This window comes from Zingiber officinale, chromosome 8B (assembly GCF_018446385.1).
Source record: "Zingiber officinale cultivar Zhangliang chromosome 8B, Zo_v1.1, whole genome shotgun sequence".
Classification (NCBI taxonomy): Eukaryota; Viridiplantae; Streptophyta; class Magnoliopsida; order Zingiberales; family Zingiberaceae; genus Zingiber; species Zingiber officinale.
The window spans coordinates 41,035,204-41,061,549 of NC_056001.1; the positions used below are offsets into that span (position 1 = coordinate 41,035,204).

The 26,346-nt window shown below is 39.3% G+C and overlaps 5 protein-coding genes across 9 annotated transcripts; 2 read left to right on the forward strand and 3 right to left on the reverse strand.

The window, feature by feature from the left end:
• Positions 1–2,854: 2,854 nt before the first annotated feature.
• On the reverse strand, positions 2,855–5,729 carry LOC122017572 (pentatricopeptide repeat-containing protein At4g36680, mitochondrial-like). Of its 2 annotated transcripts, XR_006121396.1 has the most exons (2): positions 4,204–5,728; positions 2,855–4,097 (listed from the first exon to the last, which is right to left on the reverse strand). XR_006121396.1 is itself a non-coding variant. In XM_042575218.1 (1 exon), exon 1 carries the CDS (start codon positions 5,644–5,646, stop codon positions 4,486–4,488), a length of 1,161 nt encoding a protein of 386 aa, XP_042431152.1. In that variant the 5' UTR covers positions 5,647–5,729; the 3' UTR covers positions 4,126–4,485. The 2 variants fall into 2 exon arrangements, 1 of the variants encoding a protein (XP_042431152.1); XM_042575218.1 differs by lacking the exon at positions 2,855–4,097 and having other exon boundaries at positions 4,126–5,729.
• Positions 5,730–6,329: 600 nt separating this feature from the next.
• LOC122014891 (E3 ubiquitin-protein ligase RING1-like) lies at positions 6,330–11,771 on the reverse strand. Of its 4 annotated transcripts, none has more exons than XM_042571393.1 (2): positions 10,523–11,771; positions 6,330–6,585 (listed from the first exon to the last, which is right to left on the reverse strand). In XM_042571393.1, exon 1 carries the CDS (start codon positions 11,626–11,628, stop codon positions 10,561–10,563), a length of 1,068 nt encoding a protein of 355 aa, XP_042427327.1. In that variant the 5' UTR covers positions 11,629–11,771; the 3' UTR covers positions 6,330–6,585; positions 10,523–10,560. The 4 variants fall into 4 exon arrangements, with proteins under 4 accessions (XP_042427327.1, XP_042427324.1, XP_042427328.1 ...); XM_042571390.1 differs by having other exon boundaries at positions 6,330–6,575; positions 10,523–11,770; XM_042571394.1 differs by lacking the exon at positions 6,330–6,585 and adding an exon at positions 6,843–7,000.
• A 464-nt stretch (positions 11,772–12,235) lies between these two features.
• Positions 12,236–15,952, reverse strand: LOC122017855 (V-type proton ATPase subunit F-like). The gene is made up of 5 exons (XM_042575562.1): positions 15,831–15,952; positions 15,134–15,217; positions 13,764–13,845; positions 12,985–13,067; positions 12,236–12,623 (listed from the first exon to the last, which is right to left on the reverse strand). Exons 1-5 carry the CDS (start codon positions 15,933–15,935, stop codon positions 12,459–12,461), a joined length of 519 nt encoding a protein of 172 aa, XP_042431496.1. The 5' UTR covers positions 15,936–15,952; the 3' UTR covers positions 12,236–12,458.
• A 1,236-nt stretch (positions 15,953–17,188) lies between these two features.
• Positions 17,189–17,766, forward strand: LOC122015945 (nuclear transcription factor Y subunit C-6-like). The gene has a single exon (XM_042573056.1). The coding sequence runs from the start codon at positions 17,305–17,307 to the stop codon at positions 17,659–17,661; it is 357 nt and encodes a 118-aa protein (XP_042428990.1). The 5' UTR covers positions 17,189–17,304; the 3' UTR covers positions 17,662–17,766.
• Positions 17,767–17,861: 95 nt separating this feature from the next.
• Positions 17,862–26,321, forward strand: LOC122015946 (protein DETOXIFICATION 35-like). The gene is made up of 7 exons (XM_042573057.1): positions 17,862–18,309; positions 18,401–19,026; positions 19,131–19,187; positions 25,181–25,419; positions 25,517–25,635; positions 25,936–26,022; positions 26,108–26,321. The coding sequence occupies exons 1-7, from the start codon at positions 17,989–17,991 to the stop codon at positions 26,171–26,173; spliced, it is 1,515 nt and encodes a 504-aa protein (XP_042428991.1). The 5' UTR covers positions 17,862–17,988; the 3' UTR covers positions 26,174–26,321.
• Positions 26,322–26,346: the final 25 nt, after the last annotated feature.

Below are 26,346 nucleotides of genomic sequence, written 5' to 3' on the forward strand. Positions count from 1 at the left end.
ATTTACATCCATCGATCCTATATTCCATAAAAGGAATGTACATGTAACTAGATCAAAAATAAAATCCTAATTAAAAACTAAATACAGCTCCTGCTGTATTTTATAATACAATCATGCACACACATATAATTGTCCTTGACATGTCCAAGGGTCCAATCACACACATAAAGAAAACTATAAGTCATAATAGTTGGATCCTGCATCCATAAAGTTAGCACATCCTACTATTAACCTGCCTAAATTATGTATGACATGTGCATAATTAAACTAATACCAAATACACAGAGGCAAAACCCTAGCTCTGATACCAATTGTTGGTTGCTACTCGGAAAACCTAGAGGTTCCACTGTACAAAAATTTTGTACAAAGATCTGAACCTTTTCCTAGCTACCATGTGTTCTTTTAAATTAAATTTTGGATCGCCTGCGGAACTTAACACGTTTGATCCAAAACTTAATCTATTTGTTCTTTTAGGTTTTGACTTGGATCTCCTGCGGAACTTTACACGTTTGATCCAAATCACCTAAGTTATTAATTCCATTAAATATTAATTTCCATAATTGGTTCCCAGTACTGACGTGGCGAGGCACATGACCTTCTTGGATATGGGAACAACCACCACCGACTAGACAAAACCTTTTAAGGAAAGCTAATATTTAATTTCCTAAAATAACTTTAGGTTAACCGAAAAGAACAATCAAATCACAAGGAAAAGAAAAAAAATAAAAGAACACAACATCGAAAAATATATTCGAAATACTAGAATCGTAAGCCTCTTGTATTTGGTATTTATTTCCAAAAATAACTAGTATGATGCGGAAAGGAAAAATTACTAGTTATACCTTTTAGAAAGACCTCTTGATCTTCTACCGTATTCCTCTTCTAACCTCAGACGTTGTGTGGGCAACGATCTTCCGAGATGAGAAATCACCAACACACCTTCTTCTCCTCTTTGCTAGGTTCGGCCAAAACAAAAGATTCACCAAGGATGAAAAAAACCACCAACCAAGCTCCAAGGGATGCAAGCTTTCTCTCCTTCTTCTTCTTCTTCTCCAAGTAGTATCCGACCACCACAAGAGCTCCAAGCCAAGAGAGAGGTTTCGGCCACCACAAAGAGGAAGAGAGGAAGAGGATGGCCGGCCACACCAAGGAATAAGAGAGGGAGAAAAATAATAGAGGTTATCACCCTTGAAGGTACCCCCACCCCTTCTTTTATATTCCTTAGCCTTGGTAAATTAGGAAATTTAATTACAATAAAATTTTCTTAATTTTCCTTGACATGAATTAATTGAGAAAAATAAAATAAAATTTCCCAATTAAACTTATAATGGTCGGCCACATCATAGAGAGACAAATTAGATAAGTTTCAATCAACAAATTAAAACTTCCTAATTTGTTTCCGGAAATTTTAAAAATAAAATTTCTCTTCAAAAATTCCTTCATGGTTGATAAAAAGAAATTTCTATAATTTTAATTTTTCAACATGTGAATAATTTTCAAAGAGAAAATAAAATATCTTTCCAATCTACAAATAAGGAAAGAGATCTAATTTCTTTCTTTAATCTTTTGTAGATCTTTTTAAGAGAGATATTTTAATTTTAATTCTCTTTAATAAATTATATCTTCCACATAATAAAAATTAAAATTAAAAATCTTTTTAATTTCATTATGGCTGACCCCCTCTAGCTTGATTTCCAAGCTAGCTTGGCCGACCCCCTTTAGGTGGGTATAGAAGGTGGGTATAGGTGGGTATAGTACTCTATAAATAAGAGGCTACGATAAGGACCGAGAGGAGGAATTGGTTTTGATCTCCCGATAAAATTAAGCATCCCGTGTTCGTTCCGAACACACAACTTAATTTTATCAATAATAATTCATTCCACTAGAGAACTATTATTGAACTACCGCACCAATCCCAAATTACATTTTTGGGCTCCTTCTTATTATGAGTGTGTTAGTCTCCCTGTGTTTAAGATGTCGAATGTCCACTAATTAAGTGAGTTACTGACAACTCATTTAATTAATATCTTAATCCAAGAATAGTACCACTCAACCTTATCGTCATGTCGGACTAAGTCCACCTGCAGGGTTTAATATGACAATCTTTATGAACTCATCTTGGGGACATTATCAGCCTAAATTACTAGGACACAGTTTCCTTCTATAATCAACAACATACACTATAAGTGATATCATTTTCCAACTTATCGGGCTTATTGATTCATCGAACTAAATCTCACCCTTTGATAAATTAAAGAAATAAATATCAAATATATGTGCTTGTTATTATATTAGGATTAAGAGCACACACTTCCATAATAACTGAGGTCTTTGTTCCTTTATAAAGTCAGTATAAAAGAAAATGACCTCTGATGGTCCTACTCAATACACTCTAAGTGTACTAGTGTAATTATATAGTTAAGATAAACTAATACCTAATTACACTACGACTTTCCAATGGCTTGTTCCTTTCCATTTTGGCCGTGAGCTACTGTTTATAATTTATAAGGTACTGATAACATCATCTTCTGTATGTGACACCACATACTATGTTATCTACAATATAAATTAATTGAACAACTACAAATAAATATAGATAATTTGACCAAATATGATTCTTTATTCAAAATAAATGTTTACAAAAGTTTAGGCTTTCAGTATACACTCTAATAAGTTTTTGAGACAAAATAGAAATCTAGGTTGCTCACTAGAACATAAGTCACAAACAGTGGTTTTAGGATACATGGCTTATAATAATGTTCATGAAATTAACTTTCCTTTAAAAAGGGAAGGATAAATGAGAATAACTTCCCAATGAAATTGTAGGGACATCATGTCAAGAAAATATTGGCTAGAACCAATCAACAATATTTACATGCTATTATTTTTCCAATCCGCTCTATGTTGCTGATCCAAGATGGGTCGAAATTTCCTATCAATATCTCTGCTTGTAGTAAACCCTTGAGAACTGTAAAAAATGGTATGGACTCATTTTTTTCAAGCAACACAGACAAGATCTAAATTATCAATTAAAGAGAAGTGTGTATGATATATATATAGTATCAGAAGTTCAAATCTCAAATCAGAATCTCTCTACATAATTTTGAGACCCTTCTCTGAACACAATCTCAGAAAAAAAAACCTTTGCTCTTAAATATATTTATGTTGCTTTCTCGCCAACTATCATGAAAAACAAGAAGCCAGTTTTGAGCAGACTGCAAACCATTTGATTATGGGGTTAAACATGTCTTGGGAACTCCACAGAAATGTGATTATATTGGCAACCTGCTGCATAGTCAGAACTTATTCTCCTAGACGGAGGCAACTCAGAAGCATTTGTTGAAGGAGTGATGTGCAGATTTCTGTATCCAAACCAGATAAGGCACGGATCAGGTCAAACAAGAACTCCAAGGCAATTTTTTAGAATTTGATATGTAGTTTGCACACGCAACACGCACATACACACCCACATCATTAGACTAGATGAGTCTGACATTCACTCCCAATCAATTCTGATCTTAAATGATGAACTCACCATGCATTCTCCTAACAGGGACCACCTCCATTATGTGCAAACATATGTGTTTTATAATCTCCGGGATGCCCAGTATAGCAATCAGCTTCTGGTGTTGCAGAAGTGGAATGCCATAACAAAACAACAAATAGTTACGCAAGCACTCATTCGAACCATGTCTTTGATCACACAGGACAAGAGAACCAAGTATCCTTCCAGAAGCCATGGCAACATCTTCTAGGTTATATATATCACAGAATAAGTCATTCAATGAAACAAATCATTTGATATGTGATTGAATTGTGAATGGACTGAGCAATCAAACAATTTTTCCTTTGATGAACAAGATTTAAAAACGATGAAGCTCCCAAGTCCTCCTGATGCAATGAAAAACATCCACTGCCATTTTCCGAGCCCAGCTAGCTACATGGCAAATCGTAAATTCCCAGTCTAATTTTTTCATTTCTCTCCCTGAAGCCAAATGAGATTAGCTGACTAAATATTTTGATTCACTACATTGATTTGCACTCCACCAAAGGAAATCCTTCACCAGTATTTTAAATCTCAGGGAATGAAGTAGAAGCTTTGGAAATTAATAAAAAAATATATAATTAGGGATAGAGCTAATTTTATTTTTGAATGAAAAGGTAGTGCACAACCAAATATGATAAGGTAGGATCCAAACGAACCATCTTCGGAGTCATGTTGGTAAAGGTGCAGCTATTTTGAATTTACATCAACTCTTCCACATTGTTGAGCATCAAAATGTCTTCATATTGACTATTAGATGAGCAGTACTTGCACCATCAAATCATAAACTCTATAGTTTTCGTTCTAATTTAGAATTCTAATCTCAGAACTTTGAAGCCCCAAAATAAACCCCATACTTATTTGCATCACGAAATAATAAGGGAATGGAGTTCAGACATTTTCCTTCCACTTGATGATAAACTACCTAACAAAAACCAACATCACCATGATTTTGATTGTATTTCATTACCATTTCGATCTTTCATATGTGGAGCATCTATTTTTTGATCAGATTTCTTTACATCCTTACTACGACTAACCAACTTCTCCAGTTTCTTCCAATCTCCAACAAAATCTTCTGGGAATTTCTTTTCCAATCTAGTAATCACCCTCCTTGCATCTCTCGGCCTAGAAGCTTTCACCAACTCCTTCACCAGCAGCTTAATCGAACCCAAATCAGGTATGTTGCTATGTTTAATGCAATCTGCCAACACCTTCATACACCCCACAAAATCCCGATTTTTACTCAAAGCTGAAAGAAGATTCATAAAGGTCACAGAATTCGGCACACATCCCTTCTCCTCCAATCCGTGGTAGACCTTCTTTGCATCCTTAGTCTTGCGATGTTTACAATAACAAGCGATCAAATAGTTATAGGAGATGATATCTGGCTCCAATCCTGCGGCCTCCATCTCAGCAATAAGATCAAGGACCTCATCTGGCTTCCCAACAAGAGCTTTGTGCATAACCCGCACATTGTAAGCGGGGAGATCGGGCTTTACCCCTTTGATGCCCATTTCCTTCCAAAGCGTCTCGGCCTCCTGCGGTTTGCTGTCCTTGTATAGAGAATCAAGGATGGTGGTATAGATCACGGAAGTGACCTCGATCTTCTTTTCCTCCATCTCCTTGATGATCGGGAAGGCCTTCTTGGACTCTCCGGCAAGGCAGTAGTACTTGACGAGGATGCCGTACGAGACCGCATCGGGGACGATGGAGAATTTTCGGGGGACGTCGGAGAACAGCTCGGGCACTAAGCGGTGGTGTCCAAGACGGCGGGGTGAGTGGTTGAGGGCAGAAAGGAGGGCGTTAAGGGAGAGGGCGGTGCGGGGAGAGCCCAGGCGAGGGAGATCCTCGAGGGTGCGGAAGGCGTGTTCGACCATTCCGGCAGATGCGTAGGCGGCGGCGACGGAAGCGAGAAAGGGCTCCGAGGAAGCGTCCTTGCTGTCCTTGAGTGGTTCGAGGAGGGACTCGATGTCGGAGAAGCGGCGGAGGAGAGCGAGGCGGCGGACCTCGTGGACGCAGGCGGGACGGGGCACAGCAGAGGCGGAGAAGCATCGCCGGGCATGGACGAGGAGCGCGACGTGGCGGCGAGTGAGCACCATTTTTATTTTATTTTTTTGCCGTCTGCTGAGTCGACCAAGGAAGGCGTAGGGTTTAGACGCTGTGTTCGGCTCAGACGCGAATAGAAATCCGACGTGTTAGAGGCCCGGCATGGGCTCGGTTGGCCCGTGCAAATTCTAAGCTGGGTCAGGCCGACAAGCCCGACCTTAAGAGGCCATGTCGAATATGACCTGTGATCCATCCATTGCTCACGTGGTTTGAGTCCATTTATGTGCAGAAAGTTTACTTTTAAAAATAATAATTAAACAAAGGAATGTGAGTTGAGAGAATCTGAAATAAAAGATAAAATTTGAAAGGTTATTTATAAAGTAAATTTATAATTTTATAAAATTAAATATATAATTTTTAAAACAATAATTTTATAATTTACCTATTGAAAAAATATCCTTTCATCTTAATTCACCTGCTGAGTAATTTCATTCGTAGTTCACCTAGCAAGTAAATTCAAAGTACAATTTAAATATATTAAAAAATCAACGTCTAAATATTTATCACATTTCAAATCTTCTTACAAAATCGATATCCATCCTTCATCACACTTACATTTACTTTCAAAAGAAAAAAAATAATTAATTGCAATCAATTATTTTTTTAATAAATATATTGTAAATTTATACTGAGAAATCTAAAAGGTTATTCAATGGAAAATAAATATAGCAGTATGGATCGTCAAAGCTCCCAACTGAAAATTTTCATTAGAGAGGCAAATCACTCTACTTGATAGAATACCAGAGCCAGAACAAGATGTATTTCAAAAGTGAAAATTTTAGACAATCTTATTTTATCGTAAACATGGATTAAAGCTAGTAGTATTATTTACCATATGCAATTTCGATATCCCTCAGTGGAGAAACTTGAAGGCACCATCATTTCACCTCCTAAAACGAAAATTAAAGAGCACAACCAATACCTGCAAAAATCTAAAACTTGATAGAAGTTCTGAGGAATGCACGAATCCATTATAAACAGGTCCAGGCACAAACATGAAGAACGTAATGCGGGAAAAATATTGTATTAAGGTTAAAGCAACAATAACTAAGCTTCTATCTAACGAAGTTGATTATATGGATTCTCTCCTATGTCATTAAACTTTATCCTCTATTATTTTCTCATTTATATTTATTTAACCTTCACGAAGGTGAAAACGAGAAAATTTTATTGATGAATATAACAGTTATAATCCAAAAATAGCACAGCATTCATTCATAAAATTATACAAATTACAAACAAAGTTTTGATTGCCAGTGTAACTATAACCAGAATACTCATGTTGGACAACAACAATTATGAATATTGAACTGTTACTTGGACAACAAAGCTTCAGAGTTTGATCCTCTACAAGCAGGAAAAGACAGGATGATGTTAGAAGACGGCAATTCACTTAAAAAGGAGTTAAAGGCCATAATTCTTTCAAAAATAGGACGAGATGATGTAATCGATTTGATCAAATGAATTAGAACTCTAATTTTGCTGGTTCTCCATTGCATTTCAAATCTGTGCTAATTGATATTGATGACATCCATGAAAGTTGACTCCCCCAAACAATGAAAACTATGGACTGCCAGATCATCAATATATAGTGAACAAGGTGTCAAATGTCGGCAACATCCATATTTTTACTAAGTCCACAATGATGGATGATTGGACAAATTGGATTTGTTATGCCCATCACTGTTACCGGCTCCTTAACTTGAGGGCACGGTGAGGAAGAAAAGAAAAGAAAGGAAAAATACAAAGGAACGAAGAATCCAAAGCGCATTCATATGCTAGTAAAATAGTTGTGTGTGGCAATTTATCAGATTGTGGCAAAAAAGACGAATACGCTTGTCCCTAGCACCCCCGCCAACCCGTCTCAGGGTCAACACGGAGGAGGTAAATCACGAGCGGCTACTAGCCTTTGGAATAGTGACTAGCGCATAAGGGAAACATTTACCTCGACTTTGCCGATATTCGAACCCCATACTTCATTGTGGTAACAACTCATGCGCTAGTCACTAGACCCATCCGAGGGGACGTGTGGCAATTTATCAAAGTTCCTAAAGCCAATGGACTCAGATCGTTACGATATTCAATCAACACTGAACAGAGTCTGCAAATGCACATCTAACTTGATAAATTATAGATAAGAATGCTAGGTGGAATATGTAGAGTTACTACAAAGCAAAAAATTTTGAAAAAAAAAAATCTAAGAGCAAAACTGTAACTCTAATAAATGACAAATTAGAAGAAAAAAATAGAATATAATGATATGGACATATTCAAAGGCAATTCAGTAAAGGAGTTGAATGGAATAAAGTGAAAGATGTGAGAAGGCAAATCAAAGAAAATATTATAAATGTAGTGAAAAAATGAGTATTAAGTTAGATATTGATCACCAGTGCTAAAGAATTGCATAAAAGATTATGTACCAACCATCGATGATATCAATAAAAGAATAACCAAGGCTTAAAGTCTTAGTGCACTCCTCCAACCATGGGGACATGCTTTAATTAAATCCAATGAGGAAAACCACCCAACCACAATACATTAGATGTACTGAGATTCAAGACCCACCTTAAGCACTTCTCTAAGCCATTTAGGTGAGTTTGTGGGGCTTGATCCATGGGAAAGAAGGCAACATGGTCCACCATTGTATGATCACAAAGACAACCCACAAAGTAGTCCATCCAATAACAATGCACAAAGTGATCCATCCTCCTCTCTCAACTCACAGCAAAAGAATACATATTAGTGCAAGAAACAATGAAAGAGAAAGGACAAGGTGAATGAAGAACGAAAAGAAGGCATAGGAAGGAGCAGCGGAACGAGGTACAAGAAGGAAAGAGAGAGAAGGGATAGGAGGAAGAGGGGCTGCAACCGCAATACTTGGATTGCACTACCTTCAAACATGCTAGTTAATATAGAAATCTGTCATTATAGAACTACCTTCAAACATGCTAGTTAATATAGAAATCTGTCATTACTGTATTTCAACAGTATTAATGGCAGTTAGGAACCCAACTCAATGTATACTTGACTCACCTTGTACCTCTTTCAACTACAGATAGTAGCCTACTGCATTTTTATTAACTACATTCTAGGGTTCTTCCTATTAGACATAAAGGAGGCAAGTGCTAAAATGTACTCAAATGGGCTATTTAATAATTGTAGTATTATATTATATAATTATATGGATATATTTTATATCTCCTCAATCAGATAATATATTTTCATCTCTCAACTTAGTATAAGAGTACACAAATCTAGAATTTGGATTTCCAATTTCCTTCCTTAATTTCCTTCCTTTTCAATCCCTTAAAAAGGGAGGATGCATCTGCAAGATTGATGCAATGATGTGAATTTCCCTCCACATCTACACCTCTCCCTCCATCTCAATTCTCAACAAATCATCTTCCTTCCAAAAAGAAAATCTTTTCCACACTACTGTCCAACTCCAAGCTAGAAGCAATTCATTGTAAGATCATTCCCTACTATGGCTCCACAAGGGTATTGCTATGGCCTTCGCCAAAAAAGAGAGATGCTTCCCTCGTTGAAGTTTCTCCTTCAAGAAAACCTTACAGTTTCAACAACTCCTCAAAGCCCTTTCGATGTTGCTGCTCCCTCTCTACCCAATCAAGCTGAGTGCATCACTAGGCCACCTGGTGTCGTGCCCAACTCAATAAATTCCATACACAAAACAACAATCTCCAGCAGTCCAACTAAACCTCCTCCCACTCCTCTTTGCCGTCATCGTCATCTTCTCCAATGGATCTCTTAGTGTTGATGCTCTTTTCCTTGCCATAATGCTAAAGGATCCTCCATCAGAGAACAAATTTCAATCAATTGTTGGCTGGGAGAATGTCAACCTCCTACGGCAGGAAGTTTCTCCTCCTAGTTGTACAAGTGAGGCCCAATGTCTATCAAAGACCTATTTACTCTTCTTCCTCAATATCAAGAGCAAGCTTCTCTCTCGTTCGGAGTGTGCTCAACTGTTGGCCTAAATTGAATAGTTCCAAGCCGATGTGAGGTTCACTTCCCCCCTCAAAAAAATATCAAGGGTTCCTATAAAATAAGTTGGCAATAGTACTGAAAAAAGGATGATAAAAAAAAAAAGGGACAGCCCGGTGCATGAAGCTCCCGCTATGCGGGGTCCCGGGGAAGGATCGATTGTACACAGTCTTACCATGCTTTTTGCAAAAGGTTGTTTCCAGGATTTGAACTCATGACCTTTTGGTCATGAAGCAACAATTTTACCATTGCGGCAAGGATCCTCTTCTGGAAAAAAAAAAGGATGATAACAGTAGTGAAAAGAACACATATTATTTAGGGTTAAATGACAATGTAAAAAAATCCAAGATGGATTTATATTATAAGAAGAGTAAAAAGTTATTATTTTCCACACCATTTCAGAAGGTGTGCTTGACACTGTCTAATCTGGTTCGTGTACTTAACATGAACAATCCACCCCCACCACCAAAGAAAGTGCTCATCCACCCACCCTCTTGAACATTTTAACAAACAAATTAGACATTTGATTCCAACAGTTCCACATTTCAAAATAGCAAAGTTTCACAAAGAGCCATATAGTCGACAAACAAATTATTATCAGCATTAATCCAATTAAAATGTAAGAAGCACCAAAACACCAGAGCATGAAGGAACTTAGGAGCTTGATTAATAAAGAACAACATCAAAGGGACGGAATCATCGCACATAGATCTGGCCTAAAGTGCAGCTAACAGATTGCTTCATGATTCAAAGCTCTGAATAGGATTGGAATGAAAGAAAAGAAACAGATATTTAGAGAAAACCAAATAGTTGACAACTTGACATAGAAACTAAAGAATAACATAAACATAACAATTCCAGAAAGTGTACCTTCATGCCACCTGGATTGAAATCTTTTGATGAAATTCTTAGCGTCCATCTTCTTGCCGACCAGACTGTGCATTGGAGCCATTGTTCCCATCATTTCCTCGACCATCAGCATTGCTACCTTCTGCTTGTGTCTCAAACATTCTAAAAGGCCACGGCAGTGAAATTCTAAACCTTCTCTCAGTCATTCTAGGGTTAGCAGAATCTCCTTCAATGAAAGCTCCAGCAGTTGCCCCAGAAACACTACCAGAATCCCTTGTTCCAGCAGTTGCCTGCGCTGAAGGGACCACTGGTGCCCCCCTACGTTGCTCATAGTCTAGATCATCAGTCGGAAGTTCATAACGACAAACTGGGCAGGAATTGTGCAATTCGAGCCATGGCAAGATGCAGTCTTTGTGAAAGATATGCTTGCAAGGCATCTTCTTGGCCTCGATTCCCATCTCAAAAGTGTCCATGCAGACAGAGCACTTCGCTTCATCAGAGGCAAGCAACTCTCTACTAATTTTGATGTCCGGAAGGTTTGCAACGGCAGTCTTGGCCGCAGGAGGGGTTCCGTAACGATTGGGATCATTCTCAGTAAGGTGCTGGATAAGCTGCTCAAGGCCAGAGCCGATAAAGTAATCACCGATGTTCCCAATTCCACCGCCAGGTCCGCCCCCAATCACGACCTGGATATTGGCACCTCCAGACGCAAATTGCTGGAGGTAATCCTGCAAGAAGACCATCGGATTGAAGGGAACCTCGCCAGTAGCACTAGTGGGGGCACCAGGTCCAGAGCGGGAGACGAATATTTCAGGGCCGAGGAGATCGGCAAGGCCACTGGGTTGCCTGAGGTCGAAGCTAGCGGGGGCGGGGGAAGAGGAGGAGAAGAACGGGGAAGCAAAGGGTTGAACGATAACAGGATTGCCAGAGGTAGAATTAGAGAAGCTATTAGGGCTGGGACTAGGGATGGGGGGCTCAACCTCTTCGAGGAAGTCATCGTGGCAGACGGGGCAGACGATCTCGAAGGCTGCGGCGGGTAGGGAGACAGTGCGCTGGCACCGGTGGCAGAAGTAGTTCTGGTATTCGGAGGCGGCGGCCCCACTTCCATGGCCACCGGCGGAAGACATCGAGGGCGGCGGCGGCGGAGGAGGATGAGGATGCGATGAATTGGGAATGGATGGATTTGAAGGAGAAAGGCGATGCGAATGGGGGTAGGTATTCGAGGAGATCCCCGTCGTCACGAGTCCGCCGCCCTCACGAATCTTAAAGCAGTTTGGCCATACATAGCCACCAGCTCTTTGCGGGCCCCACACGGCGCTGGACGAAGATTCCAGAAACAACGTAACCACGGTTACCAGGTTTGGCCGTGCGTTCGAGGTTATCATCCTAACAATTAAATTAGTAAGAAATTTTCCTAGTAAACTTTAGGTACACATAAATCTAACCATTTTATACAGCTTTCAAATCTAATTTTAGATTTTACAAGTTTATCATATATCCCAAACGATTTAATATCATCGACCCTAAGATAAAATATAAATAGATAAATCATAAAAGAACATTTTACTCTACATATCCAACGAATCATTTTACACGGATTCAAAATTAACTCAAGATTTATTAGAACAAACACTGTATCAACCTGTGGGAACCCTTTTCCGACGATATATTAAGTGGAAAAAATTTGATAACTATCAAGTAGAAAAAATTGTTTCAAAACTCGGGTAAGCAAACTAGCAGCCAAGTCGAAAAAATACCTAAAAACAGCCACGATATGTGTGATAACAGAAGAAACAGATATAACAAGGACAATGCTTCACCAGATCAAGATAATTTGTTCCTCCAAACAATGGAAGATTATTATAGTCGAAAAGATTCAGAATTTATAGAGGAAAGAACAACGATAGCAAAACACGAAAGTCATAGAATGGTTGGTGGCATGAGAACCAGAAAGGATTCATCGTCTTCCTGAGGCTACTGATTCGGCGGAGAAAAGATACCGCACACGAGAAAGAACAGAATCATGAGCAGGGTCGTATGGATGATCTTTCGATGGAATCTCCAAAATGGCGGGCACGGGTTTGTTGTAGCTGTCAACTAGGAAGCGGATCATATTTGCAATCTGAAAGAGAGTAAAATTCGGATCAAATCAAATCGACCTTGCGACAAGAGGGGAGATTGCATTAAACAAGAGCACAAAACTGAAAAAATTTAGTTTCTGATTGAGAAACATGAAAAATCCCACTTTTAAATAAAACAGAACAAGGATGAAATAGAAAGGAAAAACTGAAACAAACATAAAGAACAGTTACAGCACGTTAGTAGTTTCATTTAAATGATTAATTTTCATTATTTGTTGAATAATACTTTGATTTTCATGGAATACACACAATAATATATTGGTCAGGACGAGATAATTCAATACGACATAATGCACTTGAGCAGAGGAACCGACAAACAAAAAAAAAACATAGACAACTTACATATTGGCTGATCAAAACAACAGCAATGTCCTCCCTTGAGGTGAATTCTTTAAATGCATCTTCTATAGCCTTGACAGTTGTTTCTGGATCAAATCAATCAAATGCAACATTATTATTTACAAAAGAGCAAAGAAATTCACATGAAATTTGAATGATGACTAACAAAAGAGTAGTTCTTTTACTTAACAAGAGAAAAGGGGAAAAAAGGGACAACTAGAGTTTGATTAGGAAGGGAAAATAATGAACAAAATTTTTCCAGTGTTTTTAGGTCTAACGTTCTCAAACACTTGCTGCCAGCTGCAAGTCTGCAAGGGATATATTGCAGCTGTTCTACATTTGATAGAAAGCCCTCACTCTTTTGTAAATGTTGAAGGAAACCTAAAAATGTTCAATCTAATAGAAAGGAAGATTTCAATTTTGTCGCACAAACATATGTATATCGGTAAATTACTCATAATCAATTAGTAGAGGAAAATCATCAAAACATATATCACAAACCAGTTAAATATGACGACATTCTTTGATCGTCTAACTGATACAATTTTCTACAGATCATGAGTTTCAGTAGAAGCAATTGGAATAATTGAATGATTGGGTAATCTAGTTCTCCAATTATTTTCCAGAGAGAGTAATGGCAATCATTATAGGTTTCATGTAAATTTTATCAATTTATCATATTCATAGCATAGTAAGGCTAAAGTGAAATTCCAGCATTTGAAGGGTTGTATTGGAACAGCAGAAAAACATGGAAGAAGAAGAATTTGAATCCACAAACATACTTGAGTCCACAATCAGGTAATTTGCCTTTCGCCGAATATCAACATTCCCAACACCAGCCAACAAAAAACCAGTGACAGTATCCTAACATCACAACATCAAATAAGATCCATTTAGTTCTGAATTTGCAGAATGTGTAGAATGATATAATACCATGAACAATTAGCAAAATGATTATCAGTAGATTAGCAACATGTCAGACTGGATGGAAAGAAAAAACAAGAGATCGTACTCTTTTTGCAGGCTTGAAACAAATGCAACTTTCTCAAATCTAAATTAGTTGTGCATTTGATCAAAACTTAAAAGCTTAGATTTTTTTAAGGTTAAAAGATGATATGCAGAAGTGCACATCAAATTACACTAAAACTTCATTAGTTGAACAAGGCTTTAATCTTATCACATGAGCTAACATGTAAGTGTGGCACATGAGAAAACAAACTGCTATTTCAAGAGCTTTCCAGTTCAATCCCTTAACATTTACCAATTATGTTTCTAATAAAAAAAAACAAGCTATGATCACATGCAAGAAAAAGAATGTGATTGAATGGAACATTAACTGCCTCGATATGATGAAAATACTTGTCTTATGCCCTGGCATGTATACCTTAACAAAAAGAATAACTACGGCATATTTGTAGAAATGAACCAATGTGCGAGATGCATAGCAGTGGTAGAATACAACAACAACTAAAACATATTTCCAAGCTTCATCCCACTAGATGGGGTCCATATCAGTGGTAGAATATGTAACAAAATTTTATCCTTATATGAAAATCAGAATTCAACATTAAAGGTAGCTATAAAAAATACTAAAAGTACCATCTCGAAAATAAACTGAATGTGTTCGATTGTTTTATACATTCTAATAGGATGAGCACAGAAGCTAACAACTGGACAATAAAAGCTACTGAAAAGGACCTCCAATAGCAAGAAAGATTTTCACTAGAATCTGAACAACACAAGTAACTTGGAAATAGAATTTTAATGCTCAACATAAGTAAAAAGGGTGAGATTATATAATTTCATCTGTGTAACTCATCCTTAAGGAATTTTCTTATAAGAATATAAAAATTTTGTATATTGTATATTGTTTTCAATTTCAAATATACAAATCGAGCATTATCTATCAAGGACAGATAACTTCTCCACTCACTTTGAAGTATTACAAGCTAAATGCGCTCAAAATCAGAGAAATGCACCTCTAAACACTTTCTCAGGTACTAATGGCTTCCAATTCTTTGTATAACTCTCCATTTTGGAAGTTATGAGGTATATCACAATCACCTTCTCTTTCCTACTTGTTTTCAATATTTATCTAAAAGCATGAAGAGATTTGACAAATTAAACACAGCACATTGATCAGAATGTGTACCTCATCAGCTATCATAGCTATGAGGGCTGAATTATTTGTCCGGATCTGAGCTCTCCCAGCCATTATGAAGAACTTTAGAAGCACCTGTTAGGTTAAAAACAGAGGAAATGATATTAAAAACCAAGAAAACTAAATGGCTAGATGAAAAATACTTCTGGTTAACTATCAGGAAATGTTTGGAACTCTCTACTAGTACAAAAAAAAACTCAGGATAATCTTCAACATCAAATAAACCTATCGATGTGGAATGCAAAACAAATAAACAACCCCAACCCGAATGTTATACGCTCATCATTAAACAAATACAACAGTGTTGAATTTCATGTCAAATTTCAAGTTTCTATCTAGGGATCAGCCAAATCGTCCATCGAGCATCTTCCATAGATATCCAAGCAATTCCTACCAAAATACGATGTCAGAAAGACCCTATGCATCAGATGTCAATGCTATTCCTGAAACACGGAAAAAAAAAAAAGAATCTCTCCAAAGACTAGTAATCCAAATGGACAATTATTCCCCAGAATTTGACAAATAAGCATATTTTGATCCAAATTGCACACAGATCGATAACACTGCGTTAAACCTAGTTTTGTCGAGAGATTGCATATCGCCTAACTTTTCAGTGAGCTCGTCTCGAACCGACCGATCGATGAGAATTGAATACTTGTAGAAGGATTAAAAAGAGAAGAATGATCACCCTCGCCGCCGTAAGCTGACGTTCCTTGATCGCTGCCTCCACCGGAACGAGAGAGAGAGAGAGAGGGAGAGAGAGAATAGAAGGATCGGGAGACGAGATCTCCATGAACCATGATTCACAGGATACGTAACGGGTCGGATTTTGTAAGCGGTATCCAGCCCGAATTATACCATGCCCAATTTGACTCCTAGTTTATTTCACTTTAATTTAGAGTGTTTGAAACTTATATATTTTTAAATTTATTTATTATTTTAAGAGTTGTTTGAGTTTGATCAGAAATTTAATTAAGAGAATTTGCGTATATTGTTTTATTTTAAAAATTAGCCTATCAAAAATAATGCGTCTCTCTCGTTAAGCCACGTGGACGCTTCATTCCCATCTAAGTGGAAACAAATAAACAAACAAGCCAAAAATATATAGTAAAACGCCCGCACGAATCTTAAAGCAAAGAGGCGAAATTGCACACGGAATTTCCTCCGATTATTATAACCAATTAAATAAACACTTAAACATCATCCTTGAATTATTATTATATGGAAATTATCAAAATACACAGAAAGGTTTCACATTTTTCGACGTGCTCCCTAATATTTTATTAATTTAAATCCCTTTGATATTTTTATCTTTTTTTTATTTTAAAGGGTAAAAATCAAGGAGTGTTTTTTCTTTCAATCTATGTGTCCGATTTTAGGAAAATTTATCACTTACTTCATTGAAATTAGGACTCTGGATCCTGAAAATCCTGAGAAATTGAGAAGACAAACACTTGCTGCATCATTACCCAATATCTATCTTTTATTTGTTTACCAAAGAGGCATCCCACTCCATCCGTTCCCTTGTAAAATTACACATTGCTCTCAAGTACCGTGTTGAAGCAATTTTAATTTTTGATAGGTCAATTTTAAGTTTTAAATTTAAACTTTGAACCAATCAAGCATGCTTGATCTGTTCAACAATATTTATATTATAGCAATTATAATTTTCTAAATGCTATAATTCGCATTTACAATTATAAAATCATAATGGTTACAATATGAATTTAACATTCATATTTCATAAGTGTTACAATATAAATATATTTTGTTCAACCACATTATTAATGTTACAGTAGCTATGAAATTATTTATGAACTTATCTTATGGATTTAATACGTAGGTAGAAAATAATAATATGAGGGTCATTTTATAAGGTGGGTGCTTTTTGATTTTTGTCGTATTTTAAATACAGGCATTTTCATAATAAAATCTAATGAAGTATTTTGAAAAATCTGATAAATTTTGGGGACGTTCTAAAAATGGCACTTCCCTTATTATTAAATCTCTCTAGATTCCATGCCGGCCGTCAAGTGTTCGCCGGCATGGCGGCACGTAAGCATGTTGCTTTACCTATGCAAGTAAACGCAAATATATAAACTCTCTTCCGATGGAGGAGGAGGAGGAGGAGGAGGAGTAGTAGTTAGTTAAATTAGTTGAAAATGAGGCAGGCGGGGAGGTACTCGTCGATTCTGGTGGGTGGCATCTCGGGCCGGACGGGGCCGCACGCGCTGCCGCTGGCCAGGATCAAGCGGATCATGAAGCGGAACAGCACAGCGGCAGGGGAGGCGTCGCCGCGGATGATCTCCGGCGAGGCTCCAGTGGTGTTCTCCAAGGCCTGCGAGATGCTGATCCAGGAGCTCGCCCGGCGCGGCTGGGAGGCGGCGCTGCGGGGCAAGCGCCGAACGCTGCTGAAGGAGGACGTCGCCGCAGCCGTCGCCCGCACCGACGTGTTCGATTTCCTCCTCTCGGTGGTGGAGGCAGAGGCTAGGCCGCCGCCGCCGCCTGCAGCCCAATAAGAACAGCAAACGATACTAAAATCGAAAATCTTCGAATCAAATTTCGATTTGAAACGCTCGATTCTCGTGTAAAAGACAAAAATTACATCAAAGAGTATTTCTCTGGAATAATTTATAGCATTAAAATCGCCAATTTTCAATATGAGTGAGAATCCTCGATGATCGGAGAGGACTTTCTTGCTTCCGCCCTTTGCTCTCCATCGTCCGAGAGCTGAGGAGCCAGGACAGATCAACAAATACGAGACGACGAGCATCCATTTTTGGAAGAAAAAAAAATCTCCAATAGAACAGAGAGAAGAGGGCGGTCACCGAATCATCGTCACCGACATGGACGTAGAACTGACGGCGAGAAATCGCCCGGGGTTGTTCGACGAGGAGGCGGCGGCGCTGGCAAACGAGGAGGAGAAGGAAGTCGCGCATCATGTGGAAGACTACCCTCCGGTGAAGTCTCCTCAGGCCGCATGGGACCTGTTCTTGGCAGAATCCAACAAGCTCTGGTCCGTCGGAGCTCCGATCACGTTCAACGTCATGTGCCTTTTCGGGTTCAACTCCTCCACGCAGATCTTCGTCGGGCACATCGGAAACCTCGAGCTCTCCGCCGTCGCCGTCGCCCTCAACGTCGTCTCCACCTTCTCCTTCGGCCTTCTCGTAAGCGGAAATATAATTTCGCCATTGATCGATTGTTTTTCCAAGATCAAATCATCGATCACCGGAGAAGTTTGCCGTCGATTTCTCATAGCTCGGAATGGGGAGCGCGCTGGAGACGCTCTGCGGGCAAGCCTTCGGTGCCGGGCAGGTGGAGCTGCTGGGCGTCTACATGCAGCGGTCGTGGATCATCCTCTTCTCGTCTTCGGTCCTCATGTGCCCGCTCTACGTCTTCGCCGGCCCGATCCTGAAGCTCATCGGCCAGGAGGAGGAGATCGCGGAGCTCGCCGGGAAGTTCACCGTGAGCATCATCCCGCAGATGTTCGCGCTGGCCGTCAACTTCCCGACGCAGAAGTTCCTGCAGGCGCAGAGCAGAGTGGCGGCGCTGGCCTGGATCAGCTTCCTGGCCCTCCTCCTCCACGTCGGCCTGCTGGCGCTGTTCTTGTTCGCGTTCGGGTGGGGCCTGGGCGGCGCCGCGGCAGCCTTCGACATCTCGGCGTGGGTGGTGTCGCTGTCGCAAGTGGCGTACGTGGTGGGCGGCGGCAACCCGGGGTGGACCGGGTTGTCGGCGGCGGCGTTCAAGGAGATTTGGGCGTTCGTTCGGTTGTCCTTGGCCTCCGCCGTGATGCTTTGCCTCGAGGTCTGGTACATGATGATCCTCACCGTGCTCACCGGCCACCTGGACAACGCCGAGATCGCCGTTGGCTCTATCTCGATCTGGTAAACTCCATGCTCAATTGTTTGATTGGGAGGGGGAGGAAGAAGATCCTCAAAGTGTGAGATTGAGATCGATTGATTGAAAAATTCCTATCGATTTATCGCAGCATGAACATCAATGGCTGGGAAGGCATGATCTTCATTGGATTGAACGCTGCAATCAGGTAATCAAACATGGTGAATGACCCTTCCTGAGAGCGCCCATGGTCAATTCATTGGTGATTGTGTGTAGAGGTTGATCGAGTCGTTGATCGCTTGGCCCTCTGGTTTTACAAAGTCTTTCGCTAAGGCTTAGAGAGGGAACCAAAGGAAGTAGATTAGAATAACGGTGTGAAGCCATCCCGATGTTCCAATAAGTCCTCAGAAAAGGAGAATGATCCTCTCCAAAATCAATAAAGACGGTGAGCTATAAACATCTGCTGTTGACTTAAAGGCTATATGTTGTGTTGCAACATAGAGAGTTTGACCTTCCGACATCTAAATCAATAATCCATTCGAGAGAAGAAAGTAGTACCAATGCACTGTAGCAAAGAGATTGTATAAATATAAAGCATCACATATCTTTGGTCGTAGATGGAGACTCATTTTATAGTGTCACTTGCGTTATGTATACATCTCAAAGTATTAGCACATTTCCCAAAACTTTTATAAGAAAAAGTAGATCATAAAGTGTTCCTGACACCTTTCCTTAAACGAGCACGTAACTCTTTGTGATTTGACAGAGTGAAAATTTCTAAAGGACGATTTGATAGAGTAGAAGCTTCTAAAGGACACCTTTAGCTGGCAGCGTTCAAAATAGGGACAATGAATCGAAGTCGATTGGGACCAGAGTTGGGAGTCGAGACTAATTGAGACTAGATTCGGGAATCAAAGTTGATTAGGATCAGAGTCAGGAGTCGAGACTGATTGAGATTAGAGTACACATGCTGTTGACTTTTATCTATTATCTTGGCAAGACTATTGACTTATTCGTCACATGACATCTCATGATTACTCCTATATCACTAATCACCTGTTTAAATTTAATCAAAGGAGATGAGAGTCTGACTGATTGAACTATTGTGATATGGCAGGACATCTCTCTATCCTGATTTTTCTGACATGTAGCAAAAAGTAAATCCTAGGTGCAACCTTTAACAAGGTTTATGCTTTAATTATAGTCACGTCTATTAAATGTGGGGCATGCTTTATCAGCTTTGACTTCCGAGCTCAGAAGGTGCTTTTGTCTCTGAGGTTATATTATATTAATGTGAGGTAACCCTTAGCAGGGAAGATTGAACGTCTACCTCAGTGTAATAATTATTAGTCGTCATGATCTATATGCCTGATCAAATAGTTGATGGTCCCCCTATTGTCAAGATGGTCTTGATCCAACCGTCCCAATCAAATGCATGAAGATATAAATTAAGTTGCGTAAGTTATTATCACATTGTGCAACCCTTATTGGTGCATACGTCATTCTTCATTCTCTACACTTTAAGTTTCCTGATTTTTGTCTTTAAGTAAGTCACTCATCTTCTTTCTATTTGTCGTTCACCGGTCTACCTTTGGTCATCCCCTTTTTCTGCATAACAAGGTATTGCCCCTGTGATAGATGTGGGGTTTTCATCTACTCCCTGGTATAGGTCCATGGAGTCAAGCTTTAGCAGTGATGCATTAGATCAATTATAAATCACCTATGGGATTCCGGCCAATCATGGTCTAATACTCCCCCAACGGTAACGATTGCCCTAACCGTCTTCCTTAAAGATGTGTGACCTTCTTCCAAAGTCATCTGTTAAGTGGATTACGCTTCCCCATTCTTACTTTTCTTAATCACAGTGTCACAATATTTTCTCATTCCCTTGTCCTAGTTGGGGCCAAACTCATTTTGAATTTTAACTGGTGTAGTTTTCTTGTTTCGTTTATACTGAATCCCTATATCTGCTCGACTTTTACATTGCTTCTTTTATCCAAAGAAAATGGAGAATGAAGTATTCTTCTTCTCATCTCGAGTTGGCCACGTCCTACTCAAGGGCCTTCTTTCATCACATAAGGGGTTGAAGGTACAGTTCTTTTTCGTCCGACCCCCGAGTATTGTATCTTGGCTGACTTGTTGGCAACGTGAACTACCCCCGCCTCTCATTTTAAAAGATCATTACCTAGAGTGAGGCTACTTTTGTGCCTAAGAGCAACTGCAAGACTTGAAAATTGACAGCAGCTCTTTACTTGAGGAGAGATTGATTTACATGTTTAGGCTAAGCCTTGTTCTAACTCCCTTTCGGCTTTCTGGTATGCTCCTTTTTTTGTTAAGAATTTTGATTTCTAATTGAAAGTTTATCTTTGTTTCTACAGCTGCCACCATGTTGAAGGTCTTTTGGGGTCAGACGATGAAACTATCAGACACTGAATTAGAGGTCCATGATATTGAAATCGCTAACTCGACCAAGGAGGAGACAACCAATAGGGAGACTCCACCGGATCAACACCAGCTTTGGTGGAGACGACACCTCAAACACTAGCAAGCGCATGGGTCTATACCCTTGGGGGACTTCGGGGCCCCTTTACAGATAACCAAAAAAAGGCATTGGTTGTTTGGCCACATACCATCTCTACCATGGGCCCAAGATTCGATCCCCCCCCCCCCCCAACTCATAGAATTCCCGTGCGAGAATTCTATCCTTGTCATTCCTTCGCCTCTGCTTGTCCAGCTCCCGACTCCACCTATAGAGATAGAAGATGACCCAACAAATGCTAGTTCCTTGCATCCACTTGATCCAACTCCCCTTAAGGCCACAACCACAACTTTCCTCCTTCTATAAGGAGACCTAGGGGCTAGCTCATCATGTCCTCCATTGGGACTCAATCTCCTAGCCCCTCAAGTTGGTGCAACCGCTAGGCTTGATCTTTCTGCCCAGGGTGACAGTACCACTCCAGTCGATGAGAGAGCCCCTCAGGGATAGGCAGTTTCAAGAGAGTTCCAATTAGATCTTACTCTGCTCAACTCGATGGCAGCGAGGTGGAAAGATGGTGAGATGGCCGCAGAAGGTCTCTCTCAGGGTTTTGGTGAGGAATTTATTAGGACCAGGGCCGAACATATGTCAAAGCTAATGGTCTTCAACCGGAAATTCCTAAAAATATGGCAGGGTCATCGTGAAATACGTGTATGTATAATTGAGATGGAGACCTAGCTGGCCTCTCTAAAAGCCAGAGCTACCTAGCGCAAGTGGAGTTGACACGCCTGAAGAACCTGAGGAACGACCCCGCTGCAAAGCAGTCAAAAATCTTTCGTTTAAGGAAAAACATATCAGGGGAAGCCGAATAATCTCAAGGTGAAGTATAAGGTGGACCGACTGAAGAGGGAGGTTGATTCCCTGGAAACAGAGTAAGAGGCTAGAGTCGAGGAAGAAAAAACAACACAAGATAAGTGATTTACTTAAAGGAGAAAATGAAAGAAGTTTAAAGAGAAGACAACGAAGAGCAGTGTATGCACAAACAAGGGTTGCACAATGTGACAATAGCCTTCGTAACCTAATTTATATCTTCATGCATTCGTTTGGAATCATTGGATCAGGACTATCTGGAAAGAAGGGGGATCATCGACTATTTGATCAGGCACATGGATCACAACAATTCCTAATAATTATTACACTGAGGTAGGCATTCAATCTTTCCTGCTAGGAGTCATCTTACATTAATGTGATATAACCTCGAAAATAATAGCACCTTTTGAGCTCAGAAGTCAAAGCTGATAAAGCAGGTCCTACATTTAATATGCGTGACATCAATTAAAGCATAGATCTTGTTAAAGGTCACACCTATTATTTGCTCTTTACCACATGTTAGCAAAATCAAGATAGAGAAAGATATCTTACCACTTCATACTAATTAAGTCAGTTGGACTCTCGCCTCCTTCTACTAGATTTAGAGGAGAGATTAGTGATACAGGAGTAATCAAGAGATATCACGTGGCCAAAGAAGTCAATAGTCTTGTCAAAGTGGCAATTAAAAGTCAACGGTAAGTGTACTCCAATCCCAATCAGCCTCAACTCCCGACTCTGGTCTCAATTAGCCTCGACTCCCGACTCTAGTTCCAATCAGCCATGACTTCCGACTCTGGTTCCAATCAGCCTCGACTCCCGCTCTGGTCTCAATCAGCCTCGACTCCCAACTCTGATTTCAATCACCCTCGACTCCTGACTATGGTCCCAATCAACCTCGACTCCCAACTCTAGATCCAATCGACCTTAGCCCTTTGGCCCTATTTAGAACACTCATGGCCAAAGCCAAAATACCTCCAATAGCTATAAAATCAAAGCAATGAATTATCATTTATTGAAAACGTGAATAACATAGCTGTTATCCATAAAGAAGGTGGGAAATGTGGCTATTTACTCTGAAATAAATGGGTGGTTATGCTCATTTATTTAAGGATGGTAACAGCCACGAGAAACCAGAGACACTTGGAGAACATGGTAGATAAGCATGACCCTATAAAAGGTAACCTATCCTCACAAGAAAAGGTGAATATACACAACACATCAAACCCTAATGTCATTCTGTATTTCTTTCTACTCCCCCTTCTCTGAGGATTTATTGGAGCGTCAAAGTGGTTGCGCAAGAGAACTCCTTTCTTGTCATTCTAATTTGTTTCCTTCGGTATTCTCTCTCAGGACTTAGCGAAAGACTTTGTAGAACCACATGGTCAAGCGATCAATGACTTAATCAAACTCGACGTATAATCATCGGTGAGTTGATCATTGACGCTCTCAGGTAGGATCAGTGTAAAAAAAATCTTATTTTTTTAGAAAGTTATTAAAAGAGCATTAATAGAATAGGGTACAAGTCATAAGATTATTTTTTTAAAAAAATATTGAAAGAGTGTCATACCCCACTACTTCCTTGTAGATCAAGACCAAGATTTTTATCTCCTGTCATATATATTAAATCATAAATTAATCGGTTAATTATATAAACATGACAAGTTTGTATTATAACCGTTATAATTTGTAACTACTATGATATTAATTATAACATTTATGAAATCATAGCTGATATAATAGGAATATTATTGAACAAGTCAAATTTCTATCATCTCCAGATTTAAACTTCAAATCGACAAGCATTAAAAAGTCAAAACCTACCGAGATGGTTTTTTAAGAGTAATTTTGATTACAATGTGTATATTTGATCAAAGTTACACTACTTTAGAGTAACTTTGATTAAAAGCTTTGGACAAAGCTATAATTTTTTAAGGGCACACTGTATTTGATCAAAATTGTACTATTTAGAGTAATATTGATTAAAATTATACTATTTTAGAATAATTGTAACTAAAATTAGATCACTTTAGAATAACTATAATCAAAATTGTACCATCTTGAAGTTTTGGTTAAAATTATTTAAAACTGACATAATTTTGATCCAAGTTGCTCAAAGATATCTAATTTCAGTTAAAATTACTTAAAATGGTGTAGTTTTAATAAAAATTACTCTAAAGTAAAAAATGATTAATCAAGTTGGATAACGTCGAGTCTGAGGTGACTGACTCGGCCCCATAAAAATTTTTCACCAGTAAGCAGGATAAATCGGGAAACGCTTGCAGAGGCAGTCCAGGAGCCCAACATTTTTTAGTTGTGTGCCCCATTTGTCGCTGGTACCTGGGTGATAATCTGGATGTCCTGCCGTTGCATCATAGCCTAGGGGTAAAATATTAATAAAATAAAAAAAATAATTAACCAAACTGGGTAACGTCGAGCCTGGGGTAACTGGCCCGGCCCCACGGAAGTTTCTCATCGACCACCAGGGTAAATCGGGAAGCGCTCGCAGCGGATAATCCAGGAGCCCAACATCTTTTAGTTACGTGCCCCATTTGGAGAAAAAATTATTATAAATTCGTCATAACTAGGGCTCGAACCGTTAGTGTATGAGAGACAACCTAGATATCCTATCGTTACACCATAGTCCCGGGTGCAAAATTACTCTAAATAAATAGAATATAAAGAACGTATTTCACATATCAAATTAGAGATGAGATGCTATTTTGATTTTTTTTAAAAAAAAATCATGAAAGTATATCGTTTTAATTTTTTTTCATCATTAAATAAGTGAATAACCTAGCCATTGTCACGAATCATGTTTAGAGGGATCACTAACTTTGATTGCACCACTTTCACAGCATCCGAGTCTCGAATGAACTCGGGTCGGGCCGACCACGAGCGACCATGTACGCCGTGATCGTGGTGCTGGTCCAGTCGCTTGCGATCGGGCTGCTAAGCATGGTGCTCATACTCGCCACTCGCAACCACTTCAGTGCGATCTTCACAAATGACATAGACATGCAGAGGGCAGTGGCCCAAATAGCTTATCTTCTAGGAATCACTATGGTTCTCAACAGCATCCAGCCAGTTATTTCAGGTGAAATTTTATTTATTTATTTATTTATTTATTTTAATGAATTTTTCATAATTATGAGTAGAATTTTGTGAATTTCGTGTTGCTCGATACAATGCAGGTGTGGCTGTTGGAGGTGGTTGGCAAGCTCTTGTCGCATACATCAACTTGGCTTGCTACTACATTTTCGGGCTCCCGCTCGGGTTCCTCATGGGTTATGTTTTCCATTGGGGAGTTCAGGTACTATCAATACGGATGTCGAAAAGGATAACATTACGCAACTAGACAGAGTTTAAAGCCTAACACAAATCAAAATAACCGTTTAGTCAGTTTGGACTACCCAATTTGTCTCTCACTCACTTGGCTCCAGTAGCTTCTCCCAACTCACCTGAATAAACCGATCGACATAGCTCGATCGGAACCCTCCAACCTAACCAACATGGTTAGATCATCGGGCCTAACCGATCCAACTAGAACAAAAGAGTGTCTTCACGGCATCTCAAGTAAAACATGGTGCTAAAGTTGGACTTGTGTTCTCAGGGAATTTGGTTCGGTATGCTTTGTGGGACTTTAATCCAAACCCTGGTTCTGCTGTTCATAATCTGGAAAACAGATTGGAAGGCTGAGGTGAAATCTAAAAATAATTGTTCCTTTTATAGATTTGATGCAAACTAAATTGAGCTTTTAGACTTCCTGAATTCTGAATTTGCAGGCAGTCCAAGCCGCAGAACGCGTGCGATTGTGGGGCGGACAAGAAGATGGAACAGAACAGAAATGATTTCGATCTCGATCGGCATAACACTTCTCTAGAGAAGATTTGGTTTCTTTTAGTTGTTCCCTTTTTCATGCTTTCTGTGAGAAAGATGTCAATGAATGTCTTTTTGTGATAGGAGTTAAGGTTTTGAGTCAGTGTAGGTTTTGTATCGAACATGATTTTCACTGGAACCTTTT

Bases quoted from the DNA above. Each gene is read 5' to 3' on its own strand.
- LOC122017855 (XM_042575562.1), bottom strand. From the start codon at position 15,935: ATGGAGATCTCGTCTCCCGATCCTTCTATTCTCTCTCTCCCTCTCTCT. The intron at 13,846-15,133 runs GTACACATTCTG...TTGTGATGTTAG, and splicing joins TAGCTATGATAGCTGATGAG to GATACTGTCACTGGTTTTTT. The intron at 12,624-12,984 runs GTAAGTTGTCTA...ACTCTCTTTCAG, and splicing joins TTGTTTTGATCAGCCAATAT to ATTGCAAATATGATCCGCTT.
- LOC122017572 (XM_042575218.1), bottom strand. From the start codon at position 5,646: ATGGTGCTCACTCGCCGCCACGTCGCGCTCCTCGTCCATGCCCGGCGA.
- LOC122014891 (XM_042571393.1), bottom strand. From the start codon at position 11,628: ATGTCTTCCGCCGGTGGCCATGGAAGTGGGGCCGCCGCCTCCGAATAC.
- LOC122015946 (XM_042573057.1), top strand. From the start codon at position 17,989: ATGGACGTAGAACTGACGGCGAGAAATCGCCCGGGGTTGTTCGACGAG. The intron at 19,188-25,180 runs GTAATCAAACAT...CCACTTTCACAG, and splicing joins GGATTGAACGCTGCAATCAG to CATCCGAGTCTCGAATGAAC. The intron at 25,636-25,935 runs GTACTATCAATA...TTGTGTTCTCAG, and splicing joins TTTTCCATTGGGGAGTTCAG to GGAATTTGGTTCGGTATGCT.
- LOC122015945 (XM_042573056.1), top strand. From the start codon at position 17,305: ATGAGGCAGGCGGGGAGGTACTCGTCGATTCTGGTGGGTGGCATCTCG.